The 23,151-nt window shown below is 41.6% G+C and overlaps 1 protein-coding gene across 8 annotated transcripts in view; it reads left to right on the plus strand.

Moving 5' to 3' along the window:
* The window catches only part of prdm11 (PR domain containing 11), a 185,331-nt gene that overhangs the window by 127,877 nt on the left and 34,303 nt on the right, over positions 1 to 23,151 (plus strand). Inside the window, exon 10 of one of the 8 annotated variants that reach the window (XM_072591830.1) lies at positions 14,218 to 14,417. The exons of 6 other annotated variants lie outside the window; for them this stretch is intronic. In XM_072591830.1, coding sequence (XP_072447931.1) covers positions 14,218 to 14,262 — 45 coding nt within the window. In that variant the 3' untranslated portion in view covers positions 14,263 to 14,417. Of the gene's footprint in view, positions 1 to 14,213; positions 14,437 to 23,151 lie in introns of those variants that run through there. One more of the 8 variants, XM_072591828.1, reaches the window with a different exon arrangement.

Below are 23,151 nucleotides of genomic sequence, written 5' to 3' on the forward strand. Positions count from 1 at the left end.
AGCTCCCATGTTGTCAGTTTGTGCTTGTTGCCAGCAAGGGTATTGTTTTCCAGATGGAGAGTAAACATTTAATTCAGCAGAACTCTTCAGGAAATTCAATTTTTTTAAAAAGTAATTAGTTTGATATTTTTTTTCAAATGCTGCATCCCATCCACATTTACTTTCTCCATCAGTGACTCACTGTGGATGTAGTAAGTGCTTTCTACAAGATGCACTGCAGCAACCTGACAAGATTTCTTTATAAGCGTCAACCCATCCCAGATTTTCCACCTAAAAGAACAAGGGCAGCATGAAGCACTGCCATATACAGAGTCCTTCCAAGTTGCTCACCCACCCTGAAATGAAAATGTATTGCTGTTCTTTCTTCTTTGCTGGGTCAAAATGCTAGAAGTCCCCACCTAATCACGCTGTAGGTACACTTGCACCACATAGACTGTGGTAGTTAAGGTAGATGCTCTGTAGGGCAATTGAGGATGGACAGTAAATGCTGGCCTTGTTAGTGATACCTACCTCTGTGAATAATCAAAGTGAATGAGAGATGAAATATGTTCAGATGTAGAGAGGGAGAAATATATTCAGACGTGCTTGACCTGGTTTTCTTTGCAAGTGGTAATTTCTGGACACGAAACAGATGGAACATTTTGAGCAATCTGTCAAATATAATGCCTGTGTTTAAGTTTTGTTGACTTGAATAGAAAAGACAGTTGGGTAGACTTTTAACAAGTAGTTGATCTGATTGTTGTGGGCCTTATCCTTGAAATTTACTGCCACACAGAGAACCATTCCGACACGGAGAAGAATATTAACAACAACTTCTATTTATTTTATGTCTTCACTATAGTAAAACTTTTCAAGGCACTTCACTGGAGCATCACAAAGAAAAAGTGAAACCAAGCCATGTAAGATGATCTTAAAATAGCCAAAAATTTGGTCAAAGAGAGAGGTTTTAAAGAGCATTCTAAAGGAGGAGTAGTTAAATTCTGGTATTCTGCAAGTGTCAGAGTTGGCATTTGAGGCTTGAGGAGGTCATTGAGAGAGGGCGGGATGAGGTCTTGGAGGGATTTAAAAACAAGGTTAAGAATATTATCATTGAAAAAGTTGTTTAACTGGAAGCCAATCTTAGTCATCAAACACAGGGATGATGGATAAAGTAAGTAGAATACAGGCAGCAGAGTTTTAGTGATCTCAAATTTAGTGAGGATAGAGTGTGGCACGCCAACCAGGAGTGTATTGGAAGAGTTTTGAGCTAACAAAGGCATGGGTGAGGATTAAAGAGAATCTGACACAAGGAGACCGGGAGAGTGGAAAAGGAAAGGGACATTGGGAGACAGAGAGGCACATGTTATGAACGAGAAAGAGAGATCTAGCGTGACTTGCAGAATAATGGATTGTTCTCTTAGGCAGTCCCTGGGATTGAGGATAATTTGCTTCCAGTCAATGGGATCTGAGATGACTGTATCAGTGATTCCACATTTATCATATTGAGAGTATATCTACAAAATTGAAAGAAATACGTGGTTAGAAAGTACAGAAGTACAAATGTATATGGATGTTAGGAGAGAAAGACACATCCAAGCAATCGGACATTAGTTTGATCTATTTACAACTTAGTTGATATGACTTGTGATTTGTGCTGATAATTGGGATATCTTTAATTAACATGTAAACAAAAACATTTTCTTTTACAATTTTAAGGTTTTATTCCAGCAAAAAATAGTAATACCCACCTGAGTGCTAGAATTGTTGTATTGCGTGCAAGGCTGAAAAGACCAGTGACATCCAATGGTTTACTAAGCAAATTCTCTTTTTAATTATGTGAAAGGCATTCTTAATAAAAATCTTTCATACGTCTGGGAGTATAAATTACAGAAGACATCCAAGAGTAGCTCAATTTCAACAGCAGGAGGCGTGACCCCAATGTATCTGAAGAACTACTTTGACACTGTACAAACATAGTACAATCATCTGTAAAGTGGTTTCAAGGATTAGGGACTCCAAAGTGGTTGTGAGATTGGTTTATGGTTTTGCCCCTCTATAAGATGCATTTCACTAAGACTTCCACATGTACCAGTGCACCTAGGGACAGGCAATAAATGCTGGCCAGCCAGCGACGTCCACATCCCACAAAATGAATGAATTTTTTAAAAAGGATATACATCATAGAACAAGGACATGATGTGGAGACTCAAGTGAATGGTTCTTTTAATTGATACAAATAGCCAAATACAACTTCCGTTTATTAATAATGATGGGAAGATGTTAGTGAATTTGTGTTCATTTTTAAATTTTATATATATAGAAGAACTTTTGAATCCATTAAGGCAAGCATATGTCTTTCCATTTTATAAAACTGGAGTCATCATTGCATACTTTGTGGTGAATTTACTTTGTGGAGGCAAAACAATAGTGTTCTAATAAACTGTGTCATCTGGACCCCTGAACCAATGTAGGCCAATAAGGTGCTGTGACACTCTTTGGGTTCTGTTCCTTGGAAAAGTGGTTTACATTGGTCAGCATCAGGTGTTTACACAGTTCAGTGTAGATCAGTTCCATAGCCCTGATGAGGGGTCTGGCCCGAAAGGTTGACTCTCCTGCCCCTCTAATGCTGCTTGACCTGTTATGCTTTCTCCAGCTCCACATTTTAACAACTCTGACTTTCCAGCAACTGTAGACCTCGCTATCTCCATAATTGGAAACCTGTTTAATTACTAAAGAGTGACAGGCTGTGCCACTGCTATGCTGTGTTGTATGCACAAAAGATTGAAGTTACCCAAGCATCTGCCTTTCATCCATTGTTCTCTCAACTTCTACAGACATATCTGCTATGATGTTGACTCATTATGCAGGAGCTGGGGAACCAGTTGTAAATCAAGAGAATCAGCGAAACTAGGCAGAGGAGTTTAATACAGGTGGTTCTTCTATAACGCGATGGTTACATTCTTGTGCAACCCTGCATTATAGAAAAATTGCACTTAAAGTGTTGGCGATGTAATCCAACACACATTTTAAAAGTTCACACTTTAGAAACAGAGTCCCCAGTTCATCAATTGCATTACAGTAAATTGGCATTAATGAAATGTGTATTCTAGGAGAATGACGTAGTCAAGATGGTGCAGATTGAGATGCAGGGAAGAGTCGAGAACTTGACACGTATTGGTATGTCAGAAATCCAACCTGATCATATTCAATATTACCTTTAACTGTCATGCTTTTTGAAGCAGACAGCAAACCCCTGTGGAGCTGTCATTCAGTCATTTAAATATTTAAATGCCCAACTAGTAAAACCTTTAACCTAGAATTCTGGCTTAACAGCCTATGCATAAGTTTACTGAGCTGCAAGTTGTATCACTAAGTGCAAAAAGTTGAGAACACAGCGGGGAGCCCTTGATTGGTGAACTCCATAGCCACTGCCATGCCTGCGTGAAAGATTTATGTTCACCAACTTGCTTCTTAGTGTGCGCTTTCACTCTTTTACAGACTATTATTTGGAAATCATTTCACCTACTTTTCACTTTGATCTGCACTTGCCTGCAGTCAGCCTTCAAAGCAGCATGGGAGCAATTTAAACAGTTATGCAATTGACCTCGAATGAGGAACAGGAAGAGCAGCCAAATCAACATCGCTGGAAAAGCAGCAAGAGAAGCTTGAAGGCAGATGCCTTCTTTGCAGCCATTTGTTGTTTCAGATTTCTTTCTTCATCCCTTCATTATTAGACACAGGTGGCTGTTAAGTAGTTAGCAGATCATACCCGTGTCTGGACACAGCTTTTATTTCATGACATTTTATTTCATTGTCATTCTCTTTGGTTTACGCACAAGGGGTCTTTTTTTTTGTTATTTAATCTCTCCCACCCTCCACTTTAGTACAGACCTTTTTTGTTGTTCTTCCTGCCCTTTCTTCCATTGACTTAAAGCCCTACTACATTTCTAACTTTAGTTCTGATGAAAGATCATCCAAACTTGAAACTCTAATTTTCCTGTTCACAAATGTTGCCTAGTCTACTGAGTATGAAAATGTGTTGCTGGAAAAGCGCAGCGGGTCAGGCAGCATTCAAGGAGCAGAAGAATCAACGTTTCGGGCATGAGCCCTTCTTCAGGAATCATTCTTCAGGGCTCATGCCCGAAACGTTGATTCTCCTGCTCCTTGGATGCTGCCTGACCTGCTGCGCTTTTCCAGCAACACATTTTCAGCTCTGATCTCCAGCATCTGCAGTCCTCACTTTCTCCTTGCCGTAGATTACCCCAACTGTCCTTGTACAATGGACAGATAGATAGCCACTGAGTCTAGGGACTATTTGGAGCTCTGTCTGGAGTTGGGTATGGGGGTGCAAGGGATGAGAGATGGGAACATCTTGAGATGAGTCCTCACTTTCAGCCATTCTATTCTCAAAATCCCTCATAGTCCAAATGCATTTTCCTAGTATCCGAGAAATATGGAGCAGTTTTCCTCGCTTCAGTCAGGCCAGGCAAGGCTTCCCTCCATTCTGTTTAGCATGGGCAGTCATTGGTGAAGACAGCCAAAACATTCAGTTGCCTGCCACGTTCAACTCTCAGTGTAGATAGCCACTCATTTCTCAGAGAAACATCAACAGAAGTGACTAATGCATCATGACATGTATGGTAGAGATGGACTCCTTCCACTTCTCTCCAAGGCTGTACAATGTCTCTGGAAATGCTCACAGAACAACAAATATTTTCTGTTGCTGCTCCAAAATTGATATATTTATGGATGACCCAAGCCTCAAAATTGACTAACATGCTATAGAGTTTGGGGTTCCTGGCTGTCTATTTTGGACTTTCCACTGCAGTCCCAGTCCACCATCTCCAGTCCACTAAGTACTATTACTTATGGAGGCAAAGCAGTTAACATTTCAGGTCCAGTGACCCTCCTTCAGAACTCCAGTTTGGAATTTTGGATTTCATTCTGATTTCCAGTATCTACTGATTTTTTAAATTATCTGATGGGTGGGAAAGCAGTTAAAGTTTCTTATCAAGGCTAACATCCAATGGTTTCAACTGACGCAGTTGTGGTGCCAGAAGGAATGGGTCTTTAGGACAAAGGTTCAACATGTGATCTGACACAATTTCATCTCTTCCTTATGTTCCCTAGTGAAAAAAAAACACATCTTTCCTGCTCTGTCCTGAAGTGGTTGAGCATTTTCTAGATTTTCCAAGGAAAGTTGAAATCAGGGACTCCACCACTATGGTAATTTGCCATGTTGGTGGTGGTGATGTCTGCAATCGACCATGTGACAACTTGGTTTATTACCATTGGTGAGAAATGTGTTTCTGCATGAGTACTGTGACAGTGCCTTCCTTGTGAAGGTGTCTCCTATTCATATTGCAACTTTTCTAACACCCTTGAAGATGAAATGAAAGGTGTGAGCTAGAAGTGATATAGGAGAGGATCAAATCATGTGTAGATCTTGATATTTCAGCTGGAAATGAAAACAGCTCAAATGAGTGGCAGATATGCACCAAGTGGAAGGTTGAAATCTAATTCCTTCACCAGGTACATGAGGCATTATCATGGCTCCCTCCTTTATGGTAGTTAGGTTAAGGGGAGTTGATGGCCTATTGGTATCATCGTTGGACTGTTAATCAAGAGACCCAAGTAATATTCTGAGCACTGGGTTCGAATCCAGCCAAGACAGATGGTGGAATTTTGAATTCAATAAAAATCTGGAATAAAGAGATTGCCAGATGCGAAAACCTCATCTGGTTCACTAATGTCCTTTCTTCCTTGGTCTCACCTCATGTCACTCCAGACCCACAGCAATGTGGTTGACTCCTAACTCCCCTCAGGGCAGCTAGGGATGGGCAATAAATGCGGGCCCAGCCAGCGATACCCTTATCCCAAGAATGAATAAATAAAAGTTGCCTATTATTGCAGGGCTGCTGGTGGTTCTCTGCCCCTTTCTGGATTTGTGCATTCTCATCCTGTAGAGAGTTATGAATGAGCGCTTTAAAATATGGGAGGATGGCTGACTGCATGCAGGAATGTGCTAAAGAGTAACTATGAGCTTGAATTGCATGGCAATGCCTTAATAGAGAAGAATGATTAGATTTGCAAACTCTTCTGAAGTGTGTTCACAGGAAAATATCGAGTAAGTTAATGGGAGTTTGACACTTGTCCTTAGGAGTTCATTGAACCTTTTAGCAGTACTGCATCAATGTTCTTGGGGATGTAAGTTAGAAGTCATACGACACCAGGTTATAGTCCAACAGGTTTCTTTGAAATCACAAGCTTTCGGAGCACAGCCCCTTTGTAAGGTGAAGTGACGAAGGGGCTACATTCCAAAAGCTTGTGAATTCAAACAAACCTGTTGGGCTAGGCGTCGTGTGACGTCTGACGTTGTCTACCCCAGTCCAACACCAGCACCTCCACCTCATTGAAGCTGTACTCCTGCTACTAACTCGTTCAGAATTTTGAAGCCCATTCTGGCCTTTTCATCCTATGTGAAACAACCCATCTCTTAACATTCTCATTGCATTCAGCTTTTCCTCCAAAGAATCGTTAAAACTGGGCAAAGCCTTACCATGTCTCACTTCCATTGCCTTCTGGAATTGTTCATTTTAACACCGAATGCAACCACTTCTGATTCCTGTAAGCAACCCTTTAAATATAGATCCTTTCATTGATAGATGCAGGTTGTCCTGTCTACACTCTGTGGTTGATCAGGAAATCTGGAAATAAGGTTTCAATTAATTAAAACTTTGAAAAATATGAGTTTATCTATGACAGCCACTGTGGATTTGTTGAAAGTAGATTTGTATTTGACTAATTTTGTTGAGTCCTTTGAAATAACAAAGGGTGTTAATGCCTGTAAAAGACATTGAATTAAATATCACATAATAATTATTAGAATGATTTGAAGCCCATGGAATTAAATGACAGTGCATCCAAGAGTGGCTAACAAAAAGCAGAGAACAGTGTGAAGTGATGCTTTTTGGTGGAAGGAATGTAGAGATTCTGAAGCCAAGTGATCTAATTTTAAGAGGTGATAGTGAAAGAACAGAGGCTCAAATTTGTGAAAGGTGGCAGAGCGAGTTAACAAATTTCAGGTTATGGTTTTAGGGCCAGAGAGAGAGAGACACACTCTTGGTGAAAAGTTAATTTGAAACAGATATCAGAAGGAAAAATGTTTGCAATTTTTGTTTCTGGTGGGCAGAAAATGTAAAAGCTTGTTCAAAATAATAGGGTTGACTTAAGTTTTCATCCTGTTAAAATGCTTTTCACATTCTTGCAACTAATCTGTTTTCCAGAGCCTTAAACATTTCATTCATGACATTTCTAGAGTTCTACCTTCAATCTAATAAGTTCACATTTCTAGCTCTGTATTTTCAATGTTGTTATTTCCTTTACTTGGCTGCACTGCCCTTAATCTATCTTATTCCAAGTAGAACTTGGCATTTGCAGCAACATTGAAGCTTTAAGATTTTGAGTATTATTGAAACTATATTTGGAGGTGTATTAGTGATACACTTGCAGAAAGTTTGTTATTATAATTTAGACTTGGAAGATTGCAAATTCTCTCCAACTTGCATACCATCAAAGTAGGAACAATATTGTTGTTCTTTCACTATTGCTGGGTCAAAATCCTCAAACTCTCCCTCTACCAGTACTGTAGGCATCCCGACAGCCTAAGGGTTGCAGTGGTTCAAGAACTCGGCTCATCACCACCTTCCCTAGGACAGTTAGGGTGATCAATAAATGGTGTCCTAGCCAGCAATGCCCACCTCCCATAAATAAAAACCAAAACAACTGCAGATGGTGGAAATCAGAAACAAAAACTGAAATTACTGGAAAAGCTCAGTAGGTCTGGCAGCATCGGTGTTAGGAAATCAAGGTTAACATTTCAGGTCCAGTAACTTCTCGTCAGAACTGATGATAGCTAGGAAAAAGTTTTTTTTTGTGTAGAAGATAGGGTGGGGTGATGGTGTAAAGAGTAAATGATAGACTCATAGAGATATACAAGATGGCAATAGACCCTTCGGTCCAACTTGTCCATGCTGAACAGATATCCTAAATAAATCTAGTCCCATGTGCCAGCATTTAACCCTTATCCCTCTAAACTCTTCCTATTTATATACCCATTCAGATGCCTTTTAAATGTTGTAATTGTATAGGCCTTCACCACTTCCTCTGGCAGCTCATTCCATTCACACATCACCCACTGTGTGAAAGATTTGCCACTTAGATTCCTTCTAAATTTTTCCCCTCTCACCTTAAACCTATACCCTCTAGTTTTGGACTCCCCTAACCCCCGGTGAAAGACTTTGTCTATTTACTCTATCCATGCCCCTCAAGATTTTATAAGATCACCCATCAGCCTCCGAAGCTCCAGAGGAAATAGCTCCAGTCTATTCACCCTCTCCCTATAGCTCAGATCCTCCAACCTTGGCAACATCCTTGTAAATCTTTTCTGAACCTTTTCAAGTTTCACAACATCCTTACTATAGCAGGGAGATCAGAATTGCACACAGTATTCCAACAGTGGCCTAACCAATGTCCAATACAGCTGCAAAATGACTTCCCAACTCCTATACTCAATGCACTGACCAATAAGGCAAGCATACCAAGCATTTTTTCAATATCCTATCTACCTGCAACTCCACTTTCAAGGAACTATGAATTTTCTTTCTAAAGTCAATCTGTTCAGCAACACTCCCTGGGATACTACCAGTAAGTGTGTAAGTCCTGCCCTGATTTACCTTTCCAAAATGCAGCACCTCACATTTATCTAAATTAAACTCCATATGCCACTCCTCGGCCCATATGACCCATCTGATCAAGATCCTGTGTGCTCTGAGGCAACCTTCTTCCCTGTCCGTTACACCTCCAATTTTGGTGTCATCTGCACTAAACACAGCTCCTATGTTCACATCCATAAATGAGGAAGAGCAGTGGACACTGCACCGATCCTTGTGGTACTCCGCTGGTCACAGGCCTCTAGTCTGAAAGGCAACCCTCCACCACCACCCTTTATCATCTACATACGAGCCAGTTTTGTATCCAAATAGTTGGTTCTCCCTCTATTCCGTGTGAGCTAACCTTGCTGTCCAGTCTACCATGACGAACCTTGTTGAACATGTTACTGAAGTCCATGTAGATCACGTCCACCGCTCTGACCTCATGAATCTTGGAGTTTTTTGAAGAAGTAACAATCCAGTTAGTGAGACATGATTTCTCACACACAAGGCCATGGTGATGATTCCTAATCAGTCCTTGCCTTTCCAAATACATGTAAACCTTATCCCTTAGGATTCCTTCCAACAACTGCTCACCATCAATGTCAGGCTCACCGGTCTATCGTTCCCTGGCTTTTAATCCAAGATGGAGGATGGAAACAATTGTGGGCTTTAAGAGCTACTCATACAGCCCAAAGAGAGATGAACAGTTGGACAGACAAAAGAGTGGATAACGATTGGCCTTGGAGAATGAATAGCTACTAATGGGGACAATTAGTGGCTAACAATGGATTTTCTTTAATAACAGACCATGTGATAAAGTCTGGGGTGTGGGGTTTTGAGTAAGGACATTGGACAAGGTGCCTCAAGTCTTAAATTGTTGAACCTGATACTTAGTCCAGAAGGCTGTAGCGTTCCCAAGCTGGGCCTGACCCATTTCCCGAATTTCAGATCTCATCCCCTTTCTTCCCGTTGACAACAGCACTAGGGCCCCTTGTCCTCACCTACCATCCCACCAGGATCTACATCCATAGGATTAGTAGGCACCATTTAATTTAGAGTCATAGTCATAGAGATGTACAGCATGGAAACAGACCCTTTGGTCCAACCCGTCCATGCTGAGCAGATATCCCAATCCAATCTAGTCCCACCTACCAGCACCTGGCTCATATCCCTCCAACCCTTCCTATTCATATACCCATCCAAATGCCTCTTAAATGTTGCAATTGTACCAGCCTCCACCACTTCCTCTGGCAGCTCATTCCATACACATACCACCCTCTGTGTGAAAGAGTTGCCCCTTAGGTCTCTTTTATATCTTTCCCCTCTCACCCTAAACCTATGCCCTCTAGTTCTGGACTCCTCGACCCCAGGGAAAAGACTTTGCCGATTTACCCTATCCATGCCCCTCATAATTTTGTAAACCTCAATAAGGTCACCGCTCAGCCTCTGACGCTCCAGGGAAAACAGCCCCTGTCTGTTCAGCCTCTCCCTATAGCTCAAATCCTTCAACCCTGGCAACATCCTTGTAAATCTTTTCTGAACTCATTCAATTTTCACAACATCTTTCCGATAAGAAGGAGACCAGAATTTCTATCACCAAGTAGGATGCCACCAACAGACATATATTCCCCTCCCCTTTCCTGTCAGCCTTCTGTAAGGACCATTCCCTATATGATACAGTGGTCCACTCCTCCTTAACTCCCAACACTACACACCCTGCCCCCACAGCCCTATAGCACCTTCCCCAATAATCGCAGAAGGTTGAATACTTGCCCATTTACTTTCTTCCTCCTTAGTATCCAAGGGCCCAAACACTCCTTCCAGGGGAAGCAGCACTTTAAGTGCATTTTAGTCAATCTAATTACCGCATTTGGTGCTGACAATATGGTCTCCTTTACATTGGGAACACAAAGCTTCATAGAATACCTACATTCAGTCTGCAAAAAGGAACCTAAGCTTCCAGTTGCCTGCCACTGCAACATACCGCCTTGTTCCCAGGCCAACATCTTACTCAGGCTTGTGGCAGTGCTCCAGTGCAGCTCAGCACAAGCTGCAAAGAGCACCTCATTTTCCCCTTGGGAACTCTGCAGCCTTCTGAACTCCATATTGAGTTAAATAATTTTAGGGCTAAAGGCACCTTTCCCATGTCCGTACCTCAACCTCCACATTACCAGGCTTTATCATCATATGATGTGCTTTTAAAGCCAACCCATTGTCCCCCTTAGTTATTTTCCCTGTCCAACCATTCTTCTCTTTCTTGGAGCACTATCTCTACCTTTTACTTGGTCTTTACCTCCCTCTCTTCCCCACCACCACCGCACCACCATTACTACCCTGTGCATAAAAAACAACTTTTTCCTAACTACCATTCGTTCTGAGGAAGGGTCACTGGACCCAAAACGCTAACTCTGATTTCTCTCCAAACCCACTGAGCTTTTCCAATAAATTAAAAGTGCTTCACGTTTTTAATACGAGCAATGAATTGTATCTCAATGCTTACCTCAAAATACAATTCTCTATTTTGCAAAATACCATTTCTATAATTATTGGAAAGTGGATTATTCCTGAATTTAGGGCCAGGACATCACCCAGCTTCCACAATTAATGCCCCAATTATTTTGAGGTTTTCCATAGAAAGAACCTTATCTTAAACACAGTTTCAGCAATGCTTTTGGAGATCTCAAGAATTTATCTGATCGAAACTTTGTATGTAATAATAGCAATAAATAGAAACAATGATTGCTGATGTTTGTGCCCAAAAGTTTGGCACTTTGAGGAATGCTAGTCATCTGTATTGGGCTTGTCTTGGCAGTTTGTCAATCTTGAAAAAAGCCGACAAAACAATAAGTATGACTGTGCGTAAGAAAGCATCATATAAATGCTTTAATCTTGCATAAGTGTAATTGTCTACCACTGAAGAATCTAACCTGTAGTGGAAATGTATCGAATTTGACACAAAATAATCCAACTATTACGTAGAATATAAATTAGTGTTTAAGAGACAACATCAAAGGTAATATGAGCTCTGGCCTCAGATTTTTCTATGTTCGTTCGTTATTTAGATTTTTTGCAACTGCTGAGTTACCACCTCCAACACCATGCCCCCACCAACTGTTGAGCTCCCTGCTGAAATGAGGGACTTGTTCTTTAGATTTTGTTACAGTGCTAAATGCATAACTTGACACATACTAAAACAACAAAAATGGCAGTGGCTAATTTGTCTCTTCCCCAAAGAAGTATGCTTGCATATTGCTGAAAAAGAGACATTTTATCATCTTTGCTCCCTTTATGACAACTTGAATAAAAAACAAAAGAGAACTACTTGTAAGAGCTGAGAGTTCTGAATAGTTGGCAGGTGAACTTTTGATTACCAGAGGTGTGGCATGGAGAATGCCCCATTAGTTGATGATTGACAGTTGACTACTATTCAGTTGAAACAAGATTCAGATTGGCCAAGGCATTGCTGTGACAGAAAAGGCTGTCATTTATTTTGTTCAGTTGAAACAACTGCAGTATGTGTAGTGTTCTCTGTCTGCAAAGAAAAGCTTTTAGTACACAAATGTGTCACACTTAACCTATTATTGTCTATCATAAGCCTCCCTGCACAGATTAATATGTGTTGGGATTCCTACAGTTTCACACCCTATAAAATTTACCTTACAAACAAGCTTACATATAGAGACAGGCTATTTGTTATTTGATGCTGAAATAGGGCGTGTCCAAAGAGAAAGGATAGCTCCATTAAACAGATTTCATGATGTAAGTCATCCAAATCCATAAACGGGACAAAAGCAGTCATGTTCAGTCCTCAAAGTCCAGTCCACCCCAGATTACACTGGAAAAGTAAAGTATGTCAAAAACTTGAGCAATGGGTGAAGCTAACTGTTTCATGTTCCTACTATGCAGTGGCAAAACAAATGGTGTTTGCCACTTATAGAATGTTGTCATTGAAGCTAGTAAGACAGTATAATACAAAGTTAGGTAGAGGGACAGGTAGCGTTGAGGAGTTGGGGAGGCTGCAGAAGGATTTGTACAGGTTAGGAGGTGGGTAAAGAAATTGCAGATGGAGTACAATGTGGGAAAGTATGAGGTCATTCACTTTGGTAGGAAAAATAGAGGCATGGACTATTTTCTAAATGAGGAGAAAAGTCAGAAGTCTGAAGTGCAAAGAGACTTGGGAGTTTTAATCCAGGATTCTCTCAAGGTAAACTTGAATGTTGAATCAGTAGTTAGGAAGGCAAATGCAGTGTTGGCATTTATTTTGAGAGGACTTGGCCCTGGGGTGTGTTCAGAGAAGGTTCACGAGAATGGTCCCAGGATGAAAAGCTTAACGAATGAGGAATATTTGAGGACTGTGGGTCTATACTCAATGGAGTTTAGAAGGATGAGGGGGGATCTGATTGAAACTTACAGAATGATGAATGGCCTAGATAGAGTGGAGGTTGGGAAGATGTTTCCATTGGTAGGAGAGACCAGGACCTGAGGACACAGTCTTAGAATAAAGGGAAGATGTTTTAGAATGGAGATAAGGAGAAACTTCTTCAGCCAGAGAGTGGTGAATCTATGGAATTCACTGCCATAGAAAACTGTGGAGGCCAAATCGTTGAGTATATTTAAGACTGAGATAGGTTCGTGATTGTCAAGGGGATCAAGGGTTAAGGGACGAAGGCCTGAAAATGGGGATGAAAATCTTATTTGCCATGATCGAATGGCGGAGCAGATTTGATGGGCTGAATGGCCTAATTTCTGCTCCTATGTTTAATGGACCTTCTGCCTATCAGACATGTAAATAATATGATTTGAATTTCAATGCCAGTAATATGCTGGGTATATAAGCTTGCAAGCCAAACAAAAGGCAGAGTGTATCAAGCAGATGTCCCTTACCTGTTTGCAACAAGAATGATACTGGCCATAACCAACTGGCATGTGATTTTAACATTCAATTTAAATTTTGGCCAGGCTTGTCCTGTGATGCACTCGGACACACTGGAAGCTATATACATGTTAATATATGACCCCAGCAGTTTACAATAGAAACAACATATACACACACACTGCATCTGTTTCAACTGAATAGTATAGGTGGCAGCCATTCTCTTGGTCATTGCTCGGTGCAATGCCTTAACCAATCATAATCAACCTGCCTCGTTTAAATTTGCAGTTAACAGTTAGTCATTATTTAATAGATGCATTCTTCATGGCAGCACCTGTACAAATCAGAGTTCACTTGCTAACCAATCAGCCCGTTCTTCTGACAGAACAAACATGTTCCTCTTTACATTGGTACTCTTGTGAATGGCCTGATGAATGCAAGGCAAAATGTTTTGGCAGAATTTCTGTTTTTCAGCCACATTTAATTAAGTGTACTACTGTGAGTGCAGTTGTTTGAGGTTTGGATGTTCAAGGGAGTAAACTGTTTGCAAAATTAAGAATCAGCCTATATAGGATTGTGACGTCTACTTTATGGAAGTGTTTCAAAAGCACTGTTCTATAATGTTTTTGGTTGCTTATATTTGAAAGGAAGGAGTGCAACCTGGTTCTGGGATTTCAGTCTGCTGCCTTAACTTAAATTCCATCAGTCCTGCTGAGAGGAGTGACCCCAGCAAACTAACAAGAGCACTACTAGAGTACTTTTACACTGAGCAGCACCTGGCTTCACACTGTGCAAGAGGCAAAGGCAAAAACAGTGGATTCAACATGTCCAGACCAGCTCTTGATCCAGATGTTGTGGATGCAATCAAAGGTATGTGACACTGATTATTTACAAGCATTAGTATCTAGATGGATAACGTTTAACTTCACATTATTCAGTTAAAGTTTTAGTCATCATCATAACTACAGTTCTCCAAAAAACAGCCTCAAGTGTTTAGTTTGAACACATCCTGAGCTGTACATGATCTTTAAGTTCCCAAACCTGATCTTGGATTCTTAAACATTGAAAATAGCTCCTTCATAGGTCAAAATTCTGTCTAAATCAGCCTTATATATATTCAATAACTCAGCTGTCACCGGTTTCTAGTGTATTGAACGCCAAAGGTGAATGAACATGTGGGGAAAGAACAACCTCCTCTACCTTTGTATATTAAAAGTCTGTAACATAAGACTCCAACGAAATAGTCTCATATTTTCGTCTTTAAATCGTTCCAAGAATGTAAGAGAATTGAGGTCCGTGTACATGACTATCTCCCATTCGTTGTTTGTCAAAACAGCAACCATCTCGGGTATCGATTTCACAGCCAAATGTTACACATTTTCAATTTTCTGATACGCTCGGAGACTGCTAGCTAGTCATATGACAGGTGCTGGTAAGTTCTCAGTTTAGAACAGCATTCGCTCTCTTAAACATACAGTACACGTCTTCAACTTCATAAAACTTTGCATGCTTAATTTTGTGATTCATGTACAAGAACATCCAGATCTTTCTACATTTTGTAGTCTCTTCATCTTAATATTATTGTGCTTTTCTATTCTCGCAAAATGGAAATGCTCACATTTTCTCATATCATGTTCCATTTGCAAAGGTTTTGCCCACTTTGTGTCCTCTTCACAACTTGCTTTCTTACCTATATTTGTGTCATCAGCAAATTTGGCTAGAATGCATGCAGTGCCTTCATCCAAGTAATTAATATAGACTGTAAATAGTTTAAGCTTTGACCCCTGTGGCAATCCACTGTTTACAATGTGCCAAACTGAAAATGACCTTTTTATCCCAACTCTGTTTTCTGGTAAATCATGAATTCCTTATCCATGTTCTTGTACTATAAGTTTTTGGGGTGAGACCTTTTGAAAATCCAAATTTTCTAGCTTTAAGGGTTTCACTTTATCAACCCTTCTTCTTACAATCTCAAACAACTTTGTCAAATACAGTTTCCCTTTTATTAATCCATATTGGCTTTGCCTCATTGAGTTATGATTTTTAAATGGTACCATACAAATTCCTTAATCGATTCAGACTGTTTTTCCATGACGAATGTTAGGCTAATTGGCCAGATGTTCTGCAGTTTCACCTTAAGTAGAGGTGTTTCACTTGCAGTTTTCCAATTTGGTGGGACCTTTCCATAATCTAGGAAAGTTTTGAGGAATACAACCAATGCATCCGTTATATCTGTTGGCTCTGCGGTTGCTGCTTTTAAGATTCTAAGGTGTTAGCAATTACAGGGGAACTTCGATTGTCCAAACGTGATAGGCGGGCACTATTTTGTTCAGATAATCGATTATTGAGTTATTCGATTAATTGCCTTTCCTCTGGGGCTCAGAGTTTTTAAAGTCTGCCCCTAGTTCAGGAGACTGCAGCAGCACACAGTGCATGAGACTCTGTTCCCAACACCATGCAACACCTCCCCCCACCCCCAGCGCCGCCACCACCCCTCCCCCCCCCCCCCCCCCCGTCCCCAACGCCATGCAACACCTCCCCCGCCCCCACCACTGAACTCTGCCCTCAAGGCTTGCAACACCTTCCCCCACCCCCCAATGCTATGCAACACCTCCCACTGCCCCCCTGCCAAACCCCTCTAACATTGCCCCCGGCCACCCCCGCCCCCAATACTGTGCAACACCTCCCCCAGCCTCCAACTCCATACGACACCTCTCCCTGCCCCCAACGCCGTGCAACACCTCCCCCATCCCCAGCATTGCACCCGCCCCCCAACACCATGTAACACCTCCCCCCTGCTCTCAGCACCGCCCTCCTGCCCCCAATGCCGTGCGACACCTCACCTGCCTTCAAACCTGTCTAACACCGCCCCCACCCCCAGCACCGCCCCCCGCCCTCAATGCTGTACAACATGTCCCCCCGCCCCCAACACCGTGCAACACTGCCCCCCCCCCCCCCACTCCCAATACTGCAACATGCCCCCAAGACTGACCCTGCTCGCCCCCCAACCCCATACACACCCGCCCCTCTCCAGGGCAGCTGGACTGGACACTAACAGAAAGACTGCTGCAGCTGCCTTTGTGGGGTAAGTCTCCAAATAGCATGCGCACACACGCAACCACAGCCACAGCCCCACACGCAACGTTTTACTGCAACTTTTTGACAGGTTCCATGTATACCCTGTGCAGGACAATGTTAGAGAGATTATCTGGGGAAGGGGGTTTAGGGTACACCCCTCTGTAGAACTCCAGGGAAAGTATGGGGATAGAACATAGAACAATACAGCGCAGTACAGGCCCTTCGGCCCTCGATGTTGCGCCGACCGAAGCCTACCTCACCTACACTAGCCCAATAACCTCCATATGCTTATCCAATGCCTGCTTGAATGACCATAAAGAGGGAGAGTCCACCACTGATACTGGCAGGGCATTCCATGAACTCACAACCCGCTGAGTAAAGAATCTACCCCTAACATCTGTCCTATACCAACCTCCCCTTAATTTAAAGCTGTCCCCTAATAACAGCTGACTCCATACGCGGAAAAAGGTTCTCACTGTCAACCCTATCTAAACCCCTAATCATCTTGTACACCTCTGTCAAATATCCCCTAAACCTTCTTTTCTCCAATGAGAACAGCCCCAAGTGCCTCAGCCTCTCCTCATACGATCTTCCTACCATGCCCAGGCAACATCCTGGTAAACCTCTTCTGCACCCGTTCCAGTGCCTTCACATCCTTCCTATAGTATGGCGACCAAAACTGTACACAATACTCCAGATAAGGCCACACCAGAGTCTTATACAACTGCAACATGACCTCAGGACTCTGGAACTCAATTCCTCTTCCAATAAAGCCCAGTACGCCTTATGCCTTCTTCACAGCACTATTTACCTGGGTGGCAACTTTCAAAGATCTGTGTACATGGACACCAAGATCCCTCTGCTCATCCACACTACCAAGTAGCCTACCATTAGCCCAGTAATCCATCTTCTTGTTACTCCTACCAAAGTGAATGACTTCACACTTAGCTACATTGAACTCCATTTGCCACCTTTATGCCCAGCTCTGCAACTTATCTATATCCCGCTGTAACCTGCCACATCCTCCTTCGCTGTCCACCACTCCCCCGACTTTCTTATCATCCGCAAACTTGCTCACCCAGCCTTCAAGCCCCTCCTCCAGGTCATTTATAAAAATGACAAACAGCAATGGTCCCAACACAGATCCTTGCGGAACACCGCTAGTAACTGCACTCCAAGATGAACCTTTACCATCAACTACTACCCTCTGTCTCCTTCCAGCCAGCCAATTCCTAATCCAAACCTCTAATGCACCCTCAATGCCATACCTCTGTAATTTTTGCAGTAGCCTACCATGGGGTACCTTATCGAACGCCTTGCTAAAATCCATATACACCACATCTACTGCTTTACCCTCGTCCACTTCCTTAGTCACCTTCTCAAAGAACTCAATAAAGTTTGTGAGGCACGACCTGCCCTTCACAAAACCATGCTGACTATCCTTGATCACATTATTCCTATCCAGATGTTCATAAATCCTATCCCTTACAATTCTCTAAGACTTTGCCCACAACAGAAGTGAGACTCACTGGCCTATAGTTACTAGGGCTGTCCCTATTCCCCTTCTTGAACAAGGGGACCGCATTCGCTATCCTCCAGTCCTCTGGCACTATTCCTGTAGACAACGACGACATAAAAATCAAGGCCAATGGCTCCGCTATCTCCTCCCTAGCTTCCCAGAGGATCCTAGGATAAATGCCATCAGGCCCAGGGGACTTATCTATTTTCACCCTTTCCAGTATTCCCCGGACCTCTTCCCTACATACCTCAAAGCCATCCATTCTAATCACTTGTGACTTAATATTCACATCAGCAACAACGTCCTGTTCCTGAGTGAATACTGACGAAAAGTATTGATTTAGTGTCTCTCTAATCTCCTCTGCCTCCAAGCACAACTTCCCACTGCTATCCTTGACTGGACCGATACCTACCCTAGTCATCCTTTTATTCCTGACATACCTATAGAAAGCCTTAGGGTTTTCCCTCATCCTACCAACAAAGGACTTTTCATGTCCCCTTCTCGCTGCTCTTAGCTCTCTCTTCAGATCCTTCCTGGCTACCTTATAACTCTCAATCGACCCAACTGAACCTTAACGCCTCATCTTTACATAGGCCGCCCTCTTCCCTTTAACAAGGGATTCCAATTCCTTATTAAACCACGGCTCCCTCACACTACCCTTTCCTCTCTGCCTGACTGGTACATACTTATCAAGGACACCCAATAGCTGCTCCTTGAACAAGCTCCACATATCATTTGTGTCCTTCGCTTGAAGCCTATTTTTCCAATCCACACATCCTAAGTCATGCCTCACCGCATCATAATTTCCCTGCCCCCAGCTATAACTCTTGCCCTGTAGTGCACACTTATCCCCCTCCATCACTAGAGTAAAAGTCACCGAGTTTTGGTTACTGCCCCCGAAGTGCTCACCTACCTCCAAGTCTAACATCTGGCCTGGTTCATTTACCTAGAACCAAATCCAGTATGGCCTCACCTCTTGTTGGCCTGTCTACATATTGTGTCAGGAAACCCTCCTGCACACATTGGACAAACACCGACCCATCTAACGAACTTGAGCTGTAGCTTTCCCAGTCAATATCTGGGAAGTTAAAGTCCCCCATAACAACCACCCTATTACTTTCACTCTTCTCCTGAATCATCCTTGCAATACTTTCCTCTACGTCTCTCTGACTATTAGGAGGCCTGTAGAAAACTCCTAACAGGGTGACCTCACCTTTCCTATTTCTAACCTCAGCCCAAACTACCTCAGATGGCAAGTCTTCCTCCATCGTCCTTTCCACTGCTGTAATACTATCCTTGACAAGCAATGCCACACCTCCCCCTCTTTTACCCCCACCTCTGACCCTACTAAAACATTTAAACCCTGGAACCTGCAATAGCCATTCCTGTCCCTGTTCTACCCACGTCTCTGTAATGGCCACAACATCGAAGTCCCAAACTGGATAGAGGGTGGAGGTCAGTCATTTGGAGACGAGGCATGTTTAATCACTGTAAACAAAAGATCACTGTTGGAAACATGTCTTTGATGTAATGTTTCCATCGGGACTTCGAGATCTCCTTCAGATAATCTGATTTTCGAATAATTGGTTTTCGGATAATAGAGGTTCCTCTGTATGTCCAGGGGACTTGTCAGCATTTAGTCCCCTAAGTTTTTCCTGGTACTTTTTCCCAAGTGACAGTGATTGCTTTAAGTTCCTATCTATTTTTTTCCCTAGATGTTTTTGCAATTCTTTGTACACTTTTTGCGACCACTAAGGACCGTTACAAATGTTTATTCATATTCTTTGCCATTTATTTGATCTCCTTTATTAATTTTCTATCTCATCTTCCAGGGAGTCGATGCTTTCTTCAGTTACTTTGTTCTTTCTTTTAACGTATTTTAAAAGCATTCATTCTCTGTTTCAAAATTTCTTGCTGACTTATCCTAAATTATCCTTCATAATTGTTCTTTGCCGACTTCAATATTTTTTTCTCCCCAACCTTCTGCCTATCACTAATATTCACTGCATTCGATACCTTCCTTAAATTCTTAGCTAGCAATGGAATGTAATTCTTTCTATAGAGTACTTTCTTCTCAGGGGAATGTATCTTCTTTGAGATTTTGAAATATTTCCTTAAATGTTGCTGGTTCTCTGTGTCTTCTCTTTTAACTTATTTTCCAAGCATATTGTAGCCAGTTCCACCTTCCTATCTTTGTAATTTCTTCCACTGAAATTTAAGACATTAGTTTCTCACCCTTAAATTGAATGTGAAATTTTAACATGTTATGGTCACTCTTATCTAAAGGATCATTGGTTGTCTCACTGCACATTACCTGGTCTAAAACTTTTTCCTAGTTTGTTACAGAACATATTATTCAAGAAACAGTCTCAAATATACTCCATGAACTCATCCTCAAGGGCACCAGCCAATTTGATTTGTCCAATCTGTATGAGTATTAAAATCCCCCATGATTATTGCAGTACATTTTTTTACAAGCTGCCATTATTTTGTGATAGAACTCTACTCGACACTTCGGGGCCTATAAATTCCTCCAATCAGTGATTTCTTTCTCTTTTCTACCCAAACAGAGAGGATATCTTGTTCTTTCAAGCCAAGATCATATTTCACTACTTCTCATCCTTTATTAACAGATCTAACCCCACCTCCTCATCCTCTCTTCCTATCCTTCTGATATATTAAATACCATTGAATATTCTGTCCCCAACCTTGGTCACTTAGCATCTTTGTCTCTGTGATGACTACCATATCTCTCTCGTTTATTTATTTTCTGCTATCAATTCATTCAGATAAACGACCTTTAATTCTATATTTTTACCATTTTCCTTTCTCTGACCCTGTTTGCCATTATATTTTTTCATTTGTGTGTTTTGTCATGTTCTCATTATCATTACTCATTGTTATTCTGCATCACTGTCGTATACTTTGTTGCTAACTTTCTAAACCTCCCCTGATGTGAATCCCCCTTCCACTATTTAGTTTAAAATCTTTGCTGTAGCCCTACTCTCACAATTTACCACCCTCAGTATTGTTCAAATTAAGGCTGGCTCTAGCAAGTATCTTCCTTTGTCCCCAGTACTGGTTTCAGTAAACTGTGAACCTCGAGCTGTTTCTCATGTATTGGTCTTTCAGCTCGTCTGATCTTATTTATCCAATGTCAGTTTGCTGGTTATTCTGGCTAGATTTTTAACTTTGTTGTTCTCTTCTATAACTTAGCTTCTAGCTGCTTATATTACCTCAGCTTAATGTCCTTTTTAGTTCTACCCTTGTCATTCATATCCTCATGAACCATGACAGTTGGGTCCTTACCCTCCCACTGTAAGTTCCTAATTAGCTCTGAAGAGAGTTCCTTAATCCTGAGGAGAGATCCTTAATCCTGGCATCAGGAGCATTTGGGACTCCTGTTTTTAGCTGCAGTGAACATTACTCTCTCATCTCTGTCCTACCCCTTATTACTAGTACATGCCATCTTATTCCTATATTAGAGCGGGCCCCTGTGCCCTTATGCTGTATTTCAGTTTTCTCATCCTCTTTGCAGTCTCTGCTCTCATTTACACAAACTGCCAGAAATTCAAACCTGTTGGATAAATGTAAGGGCTAAAGCTCCACCAGGGCCACCTTCTGGATTTCCAGGTCAGATTCTCTTTCTGGTATACTCTCCAGATCACATCACATCCCCAGATCAGATTCTCCTTCCGATACACTCTCCTGGCTCTGACCATAATTAAATTGGATTTATCTAGACGAAGAGGTGTGACTGCATTATGCACTCCATATTTGCAGTCCAGCTAACTTCCCTTTCTAATGCATTGCAGTATCCAACCAGCTCATTAATTCTCAGCCAAAGTTCTTTGATCTGCACATAATTGCTGCAGGTGTAGTTGCTAGTGTCAACAGCATCTACAAACTACACTTGCAGTACGTCAGCTGCTGCCAGGTTTAATTTATTTTCTTGAAGTAATTAGTGTTTCAAGTTTAAAAATACCACTGAATGATAATCCATGGCTATATTAAATAGTTGAACTCATTAAGGTATAAATTTAATACTGTATTAATTTTCCCTCTCTTCACAATAATAAATCAATAACTACTACCTCAACCCAGGGAAAAGAGGAACCTTGCAACTCCCTGCCTAATGATGTACCTGTGAACCTAATTGATGGCTCCTGATTTCAGGTCTCCGGTTTCACTGTCTCGCAATCTCTCAAACCACTCCTTGTTCTCAAAAAGACACTTCTCTCACAATGCTGAACTCAGTCATTCACCAGATTCCCAAGTATTTCCTCTTGCAGTATTCCATCAAACTGAATTTGTTCACTTACTGGAACATTCCAGATTGCTGTGCAGCTGCACGCTCATGCAGCTTAGAGCAAACATTTCTCCTCCTGCTGTGTTGTGGGTCCACCTACACTAAATAGATTGTAGCAATTTTTTTACAAAGCAGCTCATCGCCACTAGGGATGGATAATAAATGCTGGCCCAGCCAGAGACACCCAAACCCCCATGAATGCTAAAAACAAAAAAGACTAGCTTACAAGTGATTTGAGACCTACAGAAATGTGGCTGAGTTTTAACAACCCTCTGAAATAACCTACAAGCCACCCATTTGTATTTGAAGGTGACAGATCATAAGTATTTTGAAGGTAATGAATAGTGGCCTTGCCATCAACCCTATATTACTATCACTAGTTTATCTGCTACTAGGACTTAGCAAGAATATGAAGGTAAGAATGAAAGTTAAGTGAATTGTAACAATACTTTTTTTAGTACAAAACTGCAATTTCAATATTTTTAATTAAAATTATTTTCAACACTGGCATCATTTATACAACCGTCTTTCTGTCAATGTGGTCTCATGAAATGTCATCGACCCTGCTTTCTATTTGTACGTTATTCCTCACGCCATACCTGCACTTGAATGTTCCTCTGTGAGTCTTCCCCCAGTAATATTTTCTTACTGTGTTTAAGCAAGTTTCCATGCACAGAAG

This window comes from Chiloscyllium punctatum, chromosome 22, assembly GCF_047496795.1.
Source record: "Chiloscyllium punctatum isolate Juve2018m chromosome 22, sChiPun1.3, whole genome shotgun sequence".
Classification (NCBI taxonomy): domain Eukaryota; kingdom Metazoa; phylum Chordata; class Chondrichthyes; order Orectolobiformes; family Hemiscylliidae; genus Chiloscyllium; species Chiloscyllium punctatum.